This window comes from Candida theae, assembly GCF_024610275.1.
Source record: "Candida theae strain CBS 12239 chromosome Unknown scaffold23, whole genome shotgun sequence".
Classification (NCBI taxonomy): Eukaryota; Fungi; Ascomycota; class Pichiomycetes; order Serinales; family Debaryomycetaceae; genus Lodderomyces; species Lodderomyces theae.
This window is the reverse complement of record NW_026261458.1, coordinates 76861-86790: the sequence shown is the minus strand read 5'-3', so window position 1 is coordinate 86790 and position 9930 is coordinate 76861. Positions and strand designations below refer to the sequence as shown.

The window sequence follows — 9930 nt, the reverse complement described above, 5'->3', positions numbered from 1 at the left end:
CCCACCAACTAGTGTTTTTATCAATCTACTCAAAGTACTCAAAATGGTTGCTGTGAAAATATTGATTACATTTATTTTGTATGTCATCACGTGCGTGGCTGGTGTTGATATTTACTACGACACAATTACGCGAGATTATTACAAGTTTGGTCTTGGTACATCAACTGTTCATTCTGGTGCATATTGGTCGGTTGTCGATAATGAATTGTCGGAATTGGTTTCAACCTTGTATGTTGATCCCGGTGCGCGGTTTTTCCTTACAAGTACATCGCCACTGATCTCCACAGTTGTTACAATGTTTGGTGATACAAGTTCAATTGTCAATTACGGGTTAGTTGCAATCACGGCCCATCCTTCAGCACCAGACTCCCGTTTCCATATTGATGGTAAGGCGTTCAAAAACAGTCGTGAAATGTATTTAACTGGTGGTGGCGATTCGGAGATCTGTATCCATTCTGATTTTTTCCTCAACAATGGATTGTTGGTTTTTGCACAAGCTACAAGAACTCAAAGATCAATTGATATTGGAGTACCCCTGGGATCAATCACAAATTCAGGTCAGATTTGTCTTTACAACAAGTCATACATGCAAAACTCCTACGACATTGAAGGTTCAGGGTGCATAACAGCGGAGGAGAATTCATCGATTTATCTTGCCAATCCACAACAATTGGTTTCAAATCTGCAGATCTTCTACTTGAAAGATTCACATTCATCCTTTATTGCTGAGCCTCATTCCAAAACTAAAGTTTACAAAGTCTCTGGGTTCGGTCAAAAGTCCGATGGTGTATCCAATAGTGTGTCAATAAACCGACCAATTGCTGAAAATGACTGGTCGTATGACGCAAATACCGGGATTTTGCGCGTGGGTAACTCTTCCAATAGCATGGTTCACTTTAACATTGGAAAAGGATATAATGTAGGTGATTTTGCCGTTGTGGATCTTGACACCACTGAATTGGATTTTGTGGAAAGAGGGGCTATTAAATATAATGCCCCAGTTCCGAACCTGGCCATGCCAGCACAATGCAGATCATGTAAGCTCCCACCGCTTGCTCCAGGTACTGAACTACCGGAAGATGACTCTGACTTGTTGCAAACTACAGAGGCTGCTGTTGCGGAAAGCGAGACTACCAGTGTCAGTGCCAGTGCCAGTGCTTCTGAAGGCAACTCAGCTGTTTATAAATCAGATGCAGTTCAAGTGAGTGCCATAGCTGTTATAGCTACGTTGTCAAATTCTATTGAAGCATCCGCAGCCACTGAAATCTCATCAATTGATTCTTGGGTCGAGTCCAACGGTCAACACCTGTCTAATTTTTTGAAAAAGCAACTGGAGACCGAAATTTCGTTAGAGCCTTCAAATGAAGCATCAGAAAGTTTAATAGTGTCTGTGGGGGATTTATCAGTCCAGGGTCAAATGCCTCAAACTTCAGATTCATATTTGGAGCTAGAATCTACCACCAGTGACAACAAATCCGTACATGCCAGCTCTAACTCAATGGAGCAAAGTCGCATTGCTCTGACCATGGACGTGGATGTTTTGTCTATGGAAGCCACTTCGCAACCATCAACGGATTCGTCCGTAAACAATCAAGAAATATATATTGTTTCATCGAGCGATACAGCAGGTTACTCAGCAATATCGAAGCAACTCTTGCCTTCTGGTGCCGCATCTTTGGATACCACAGTGGCTGAAGCTGTCTCAACGAGCGAGTACGGTTCTTCCCTTGAAACACCTACGTTAACTGATAAAGGTGATAACCGAGCAGCTGTCTTAGCGCCGAATCCATCTATTGCTGACAAAGTGAATACTGCCGCTACGTTTCAAACTTCAATTCCATCCCCACATCAAACCATGACTAGTTCTTACAGCCCATCCGGAGAGAAAACAACCACCGATTCATTCATTGATGCTTCACAATACTATGCACCATCTGACGTTTCATCTTTAATGTCAATGAATACGACTTTGGTTAATGCCACTGATGTTGAATCTGCAAAAGACATAATATCAACTTCGACTTTAGCTCAAACTATCGAGGAATCAAAGGCAGTACCTCACTTCAACTCATCAGACCATTCTGGTGCAAGTAAAGAATCTTCGGAGCTCCTAAGCAACAATGTTGTGACTCCATCATCAACAATCTCAGTTGTTTTAGAGACTACCAGCATCAAAGAGACATTAGTGCAAAATGTTGCTGGTGAAGTCGCCTCAAACGCCATTGAAACTGATTCATTGTGTGATTCGTCATTGTCGCTTCCAACACCTACCACTATCAAATCTGCCTACTCGTCTGTCAAATCCAATGGGCAACACCCTTCATTTGCTGTCAACCAGACTACTATTCCATCATCAGCTGCAAGAAGCAATTCTTCTGAAGCAATGACCTTATCAGCAACTTCAATTGCAGGTTCATTAGAATTCCCTTCATCATCGGAGTCTCATTCAAAATTATTAAAATCAGACTCTGCTAGTTCTTTGATTGAAGCTTTATCACCAGAGCCCACATCAAAGTCAACTTTTTTTGCCTCAAATTCAACAATCAAACTCCCAGTGGTCAAAACCTCATTAGTTGATTCAAGCTCGATTGCACAGGCAACTATTCAGACTGCATCAGCAAAAACATTCACTACCTCCAAGATTTACTCTCCACATCATCAATCCAGTACAGTTCCACTCGACGTTGCTTCACCCTCGTCAACACACGTGGTTATGCCCTTGTCTCCGGGAGGTGTTCAATCGTTATCTTCAAAGCCTGCAGCCACAGTTCAAGCTGAGGATAGAGCTTCCAATCCATCTACTGGGATCCAGGTTGCTACTAATATTGGAGAACCAGTCCAAAGATTCCATTTCTCGAACACAACCGGAACCACTTTATCAATTGAAACCACACTCAGCACGGTTATGGGTGTATCAATTCCTACTGGCTCTGACGCGTTCAATGCAAGTTCAGAGAATGATGATGGCGCAACCAAAAACTTTGGTCAAGGTGTGTCTAATGGAAGTGATAGAGTAGTTTCAGGTAATTATGGAGCTGGGTGGAGTGAAGGTGCCAGTGCCGCGAATGGTACTCCATCCATTGAAACGGGTGAGGCTGCTGGTGAATCTACTTCTGCTGGTGTTGTGTCAGGTTCGGCGTGGGGTGCAGTGAATGGTTCATGGACTGCAAATGGTTCACCACATGATCCTTACAATTCAATCCCAATCCTTTCTCCGCAAATATCTGCTTATGAGAGCAAGGGAATCTCGGTTAGATTCCCATTTTCGGTCTTAGCCGCATTAATTGCAATACTTTTTATGACAATTTAATATACTAATACTTAATATCTCTTCAATAATTGTCACGAGCAAGTCACGTGTATAACTTCAAGTTCTCTACATTCGTCTCAGTCCTCAGAAATTTTTTCAGTAGTGTGTGGGGGTACCTGTATTTAATTCGGGGAAAGATTCTATCACAAATTGACGGGATAATAGCTTCCACCATTTTGTTTTTTTTTTTTTTTTCAAAATGTAACACAACTGCAATAGTGTGAGATGGAATATAATATTACACGTTGTATTGGAAATATTATAATTGTCATCCCACATCACCTTTCATCAATGTATTTCTCCGCGCTTAGGTTCATGTAAAATAATATGTTTTTGCGTCTTTCCCTGTGGTCACAACATGGCATTTATTTTTACTCGCCACTCTGGGCGTGGCAATGTGTTTGCTCCGAGAGGAATAATATTCATAGGGCTTTGGATTCTTTAACGTTATAATACTTCGGGTATGTACACTCCTCAAAGAAGAAACATATAATAGAACAAACTAAAAGCTACCCCGTCAATGCGCAGATTCCGCCGACTCATCTCTTACAAACTTAATTCTTTTGGGATTTGTTCACCTACTATACGATCTCTTAATTTTTGCACCAGTGCAGTTTAATGATTCAAAATAAAAGCATATAAAGAAGATGGTTTATTTCCATCTGTTGACGAAGAATCTCTTTCATATCCCAGAACACTTTACTTCAAAAGTATCCACTTAACTGCTACTCATTAACCTTCTGGTATTTCATACATCAAAACTACTATCATGTTGTTTATTATTATTTTTGTTCAAATAGTCACGTGCGTGGCTGGACTTGACATTTACAGAGATACTGTTGCTAGAGGTGCTTACAACTTTGAGGCTGGAAAAATTACCATTCATTCTGGTGCTACTTGGTCCATTGTTAACAATGCCAACTCTGCCTTCATTTCCAGTTTACATGTCGAGCCCATGGCTCGTTTGTTTGTGTCGAGTATTTCACCATTGATTTCTTCAACAGTTACATTATTGGGAGTCGTTAACTCCATTGTCAATGACGGATTGATTTCTTTTACAGCTCATCCACGGGCCAGAGACTCCCATTACAATCTTCTTGGTGCTTCATTCAAGAACAATGGTGAGATGTATTTAACTGGTTCTGGTGATTCAGACATGTTTCTTAATTCCATCTTTTGGGAAAATAATGGATTGTTGGTTCTTTCGCAATACACAAGAACAAAACAAAACGTCAATGCAGGAATTACATTCGGAACAGTCTACAACAATGGTCAAATCTGTCTTTACAACAAAACTTACAAACAAAACGCACATGATCTCATGGGAAAAGGGTGCATAACTGCTGAAGAAAATGCCTCAATTTATCTTGCTAACCCTCAAAGAACAGTTTCAACTCAACAAATATTCCAATTAACTGATTCAAAATCCTCATTCATTGTTGAGCCATTCATCAATCCTCAAACTTACAACGTCGAAGGATTTGGAGAAAGAGGAGTTGGTGCATCAAACAGGATTTCAATCAACAGAGCCATTGGAAATGGCGACTGGTCGTATGATTCAAATACTGGTATTTTGTCCATTGGAAACTTTTTGAGATCAGCTAAATTCAATATTGGTAAAGGTTACATTAAATCCAAGTTTGCCGTTGTTGATCTTAACATCGTCGAATTGAACTACGTTTCCAAAGGTGCTATTGCTTACAATGGACCAGTACCTCAATCGAATTCACATGCTCAATGTCAAGTATGTAAGTTGGCACCAGTAGATCCAGGAACTAAACCAACGCAAGTTCTCACCACCGTCACTCATACTTCCAACGGTATTGTTTCGGAACAAACAAGAGTTCTCAACATTCAGATTGATGATGACGGTATGTTTGAGTACGAGACGCTTGCTTATACCCCTGCTGAATCGAGTGCCACTTCTACATCAGTGACCACTTTATCAAGCTCTGTTCCTGCAAGATGGGCCAACACAACGTCATCTCAATCTTCTACATTGTTTTCCTCGTCTTATAACACAATTGAGTCGGTTGCTGAAACAGAAACTCTATCCAGTTATTACTCAGTTGAAACTGAAGCTAATTCAAGTTCAGAGGCTCAAGCTTTGACTACAGATTATGCTAGCTCATCAATCATGTCAGTCGACAGTTCCTCAAAAAATTTAGCTGGCAGCTTGTCGCAATTCTCCTCACAAATCTCATCAATCATTTTTGAAGCTTCTACAGTTAACAATTCTGATATTTCTGGTGCATACACTGAACAGCCGATCATTACTACCGACTACCCATCATCAGGAGCTCGTTTTGTTTCAATGGATCCCAACTCCTTCACTTCAATTGCTTCATCTTCAACTTCTGATTTGTTGAATCTGATGGCTTCATCAGGTGGTGAACAAGAAAGCTCCATGGCATCATCTACAATTGGTTCAATACAGTCAATAAATTTGGAAGAATCTTTGTCTTACAGCATCTCAGTCACTGGTGTCAATTCTGCTACTACATCTAACGCCACTTTTGTCGAGTCATTTGCTGAAACGAGTGCTTTATCTTCTGCTAACATCAGCTCGGTATATTCTGCAATAGATATTGGCAGTTATGAACGATCTGCATCATCATTGATTGCAAATTTCCTTGTCGGAGCAGATTCAGAAGCTACTGGTGTTGCTTCGTTGTTGTCATCATTCACCGAAGAAATGAGCTCTTCTGACATGCTTACTCAACCAGCTGCGACTTTAATGGAGACTGAATCGTACTACAACAGCTTTGTTCCAACCTCATCGACCGCATACCCGTCTGCTGGATCTTCATTTGGTTTGTCTTTATCATATTCAACTATGGAATCAGCAGCTATGGAATCAGCAGCTATGGAATCATACACTATGGACTCTTCAGCTATGGAATCATATACTATGGACTCTCCAGCTATGGACTCTTCAGCTATGGACTCTTCAGCTATGGAATCCTCATCTACTGCCTATTCGTCACTTCAAACTTCATTGAATGCATCAGTTGAACCTTTATACATTGCTTACTCCTCAATGGAAGCTTCATCGATTGTATACTCATCCACTAATGCATCGTCTGTTATTGGCTCATCAATCGAAACTTTATTGGGGGAATCATTGGTATCGGAGTTATCATTAAAATCATCACCAGTCGCTACTTCAGAATCATTGACAAAACCTTTACCAGTTGCTTCTACTTATTTTAAATATGCATCAATCGCATCTTCGTCAGAGGAATCAGTATCAACAGTTTTAACTTCATTAGCTGGAACTTCATCCATCCAACCATACTCAAATGTGACTTCATTGAGAATGACTTCTTCTATGGACACTTCATCAACTGAGTCTGCATCAACTGAGTCTGCATCAACTGAATTCTCATCAACCGAGTCTGCATCAACTGAGTCTGCATCAACTAAATTCTCATCAACTGAGTCTGCATCAACCGAGTCTGCATCAACTGAGTCTGCATCAACTGAGTCTGCATCAACTAAATTCTCATCAACTGAGTCTGTATCAACTGAGTCTGCATCAACCGAGTCTGCACTAATTGAATCTTCATCCATTGCATCTACCTCGATTGATTCCTCAAGCAATGCATCTGTTTCGGCAATGCAAACCTTGTCTGTTGATTTGCCTACAACCACTGGTTTGATCATCTCCATGGATTCAGAAATAGCTCAAGTTTCAGCATCAGAACATGAATTTACTTTCCAAAGCGATTCTTCGCATACAAGCTCCGCCACTAGCGATTTTGTAAACACGGTTGAACCCACTGCTGAATACCGATTCTCAAACTCCAGTGAAACTGGGTACACAATGGAATCTTCGATTGTTGACGGTGGTGAATATTCAAGCAGTACTGGAGCTGAGGCAAGTAATGGCTCAAATGGTAATGATTCCAAGACACTTATTTCTGCCCAAGATGGTGCTGTTGAAGGTGCTAGTGTTGAAGCAATCGGTCAAGCTGGTGAATCTACTGAAGATGCTGCATATACTGGACTTGATGCATCTGCTAGTGGTAACTCACCTACCAAAGTCACTACTTCCACATCTGACTCAATATCATCTGACAGTACCTGGGCTAACGCTTCAATCATTGGTGCATCTCTGGTCGATGCTGAACAAAATAACAAGGCATCAGAAGAAAACTTTAGTGCTTATACTACAATGTCAACCAATTCTGCGGTTGCTACTTCTACTGATATTCCAAGAGCAAGCTCAAACTCATCACCACATGTTGTTGCTTATGAAAACAGTGGTGCTTCAATTCAATCTTCTTTTTCAGTTTTGGTTGCTATATTTGCAACAATTTTAATCAACTTTTTATAAATGACTTTATAGAATAGAAATACAAATTTAATGATTGAGCTTTAAATTACAACATGCAGAGCTTGGGTTTTGTAAAATTTGTGGTTGTTTGAAACTTTGAAACAGTCACTGTACTGAGAATGACCTCTATTGCAAATTGATTTTTGGTAGCAGAGAATGTTTTGTACTGTTGAGAAACAGCAGTCTATGGATGGAACTGAACCAAATTGTCGTACTCCATATAGGTGCCGGGAAGCACAATAAGAAGAAGAATAACAAACATGTGCAACTTATGAAAAGGGCCTTGAAGAGAGGTGATGTTATCAACGTTAATAGCGTGTTGGAGCATTCATCAGTGACCAACACTGGTTTCGGGTCAAGTTTAAACGCCTTTGGCGAAGTCGAGATCGATGCCAGTTACATTAAAAGTAATGGAGAGTCTGGTGCATTGTCCGGTCTACAATCCTTTTCACCAACGCAGGAATTGTTTCGAATATACAAAGAAATCAACGAGTTGTACAAGAAACAACCAAACTTGACACGACCATTGAGTCTACATTGCAGCGGTTTGCAAAAATACATGGATATCGACGTTGACGACCACCTCGGGTCTGCTAAAGCAAAAGAAATTTGGATGGGCTACCTGGGCCGTCAAGATCAATATCCAGTAGAGGGAGCTATTAGTGACACCATTGGGTCCATAGTGATTAATTCAAATGACACCACGCTCGCCACTACTTCCGGTGGAAATTTCTTCAAGTTACCAGGAAGAATTGGATGTGCTGGGATTGTTGGGGCTGCTATTTATTACGAAAAGATTGGTGACTTGGAAATCAGCTGTATGTGCTCAGGGAACGGAGAGCAAATTATCAAGTACTCGTTGGCTCAATTGATTGTCACTAATGTGCATCTTATGGATGAAGGAAAGTATGGCCCCCAATTGGAGAAGTTGTTGATTGGTAAGGATAAAGATTTGTATTGTGGATTCGTAATCGTTTTGAAGAAATCGGATGGGAGGATACACCTTCTTTACGGACACACGACGGAGACCTTTTACTTTGGCACCAGGGTCAATGATTCAACAAGCGTTGTGTTAAGCTGTGCTGAAAAAGAGGGTAAATTCACTTTTGGGGAATATAAACTACAATAGAGACCCGATCTTTCATTTTCAATCCTTGCCTTGTATATATACATATGTATCAGATACTTTAGAATACAAGACGTTTATTCAAGCTTCTCTCTCTCACTCTCTTTAATGCCGAATCTCTTTTTATTATCATACACGCACACTAATTAAACACTCTAAAAGTCTCAAATCACTTAACGAGAAGTGGCCTTAACCTTTTGGAATGAACCTTTAGCGCTTTGCTTGGAGACAACTGGAGCACCAGCAGCGGCAGCCTTGGCCTTTTCAGCTTTCCTGGCAGCCTTAGCAGCCTTTTTAGCTTCCTTGTCCTTGGCCAATTTAGAGTCTCTAGCGGCTTTTCTTTCTGATGGCTTTTGGCTTCTTCTTTCTTTGATCAATTCCAATGAAGCACCAACAATGGCTCTTTGGTGCTTGACGGTCTTTCTGGTTCTCTTTTTGGAGGTTTCTTCAGAAATACCCTTTTTGTGGTGTCTTCTGTACAAAACGGTCCATGAAATTCTTCTTGGGTTCTTTCTTTGGTGGAAGAGGGAGGCAGATTTAGATGATTGGAATCTAAAGATCTTGGAGTCACCTCTGACAAACAAGGTACCTCTACCTGGGTAAATCTTGGAACCTGAAAAGGAATCAACTTCGATCTTCATTTTTCTAAAGGAATTAGTTGTTAGTATTTTATGTTGCGTTGTGAAAGACAATATTCAGGACATGGATAAGCTGTTTGAACATTGGTGTCTGTATGCATCTTTAAGGAAGTGGGTAGTGTCAGTGATTAAACCTTCAACTCAAGCGACATTCATGTCTATGGAACCGTTTTGAAAATTTGTTCATAAAAGATTGCAATAACTTTCGTATCCATCTGTTTCTGGTCGTCGTGACAGATCATCCTTGCCCATGTATCTCTAAACTTAATCTCCCCATTTAGGTCCTTGAATATTGACTTCTGGCCGTTGTGGCCTCCTCTCGTCACATACCTATTGCGTGGTTACTTAATCAAAGGAAGGTACAACCTGAATCTAATTGTTAATTTTCAAAGGTTTAATGATTTTTTCGCTCTCTCAGTTTGCAGTGTGTGGTGAGTGAGTGAGTGAGTAGAAAAAAATTGTTTTAGGGTTCAAAACCTATCTCGAATATATACACGTGCATATCACAATTTTGTCT

The 9930-nt window shown here is 40.5% G+C and overlaps 4 protein-coding genes across 4 annotated transcripts; 3 read left to right on the top strand and 1 right to left on the bottom strand. All coding sequences in view use genetic code 12, as the record gives it.

Moving 5' to 3' along the window:
- Positions 1-43: 43 nt before the first annotated feature.
- On the top strand, positions 44-3310 carry KGF57_004040 (uncharacterized protein; the record flags this gene model as incomplete). Its single annotated transcript, XM_051753521.1, has 1 exon — positions 44-3310. The coding sequence occupies one exon, from the start codon at positions 44-46 to the stop codon at positions 3308-3310; it is 3267 nt and encodes a 1088-aa protein (XP_051607461.1).
- A 769-nt stretch (positions 3311-4079) lies between these two features.
- On the top strand, positions 4080-7649 carry KGF57_004039 (uncharacterized protein; the record flags this gene model as incomplete). Its single annotated transcript, XM_051753520.1, has 1 exon — positions 4080-7649. One exon carries the CDS (start codon positions 4080-4082, stop codon positions 7647-7649), a length of 3570 nt encoding a protein of 1189 aa, XP_051607460.1.
- Positions 7650-7920: 271 nt separating this feature from the next.
- On the top strand, positions 7921-8778 carry FGR10 (Fgr10p; the record flags this gene model as incomplete). The annotated part of the gene is made up of 1 exon (XM_051753519.1): positions 7921-8778. The coding sequence occupies one exon, from the start codon at positions 7921-7923 to the stop codon at positions 8776-8778; it is 858 nt and encodes a 285-aa protein (XP_051607459.1).
- Positions 8779-8948: 170 nt separating this feature from the next.
- On the bottom strand, positions 8949-9416 carry RPL24A (60S ribosomal protein eL24; the record flags this gene model as incomplete). Its single annotated transcript, XM_051753517.1, has 1 exon — positions 8949-9416. One exon carries the CDS (start codon positions 9414-9416, stop codon positions 8949-8951), a length of 468 nt encoding a protein of 155 aa, XP_051607458.1.
- Between the last annotated feature and the right edge of the window lie 514 nt (positions 9417-9930).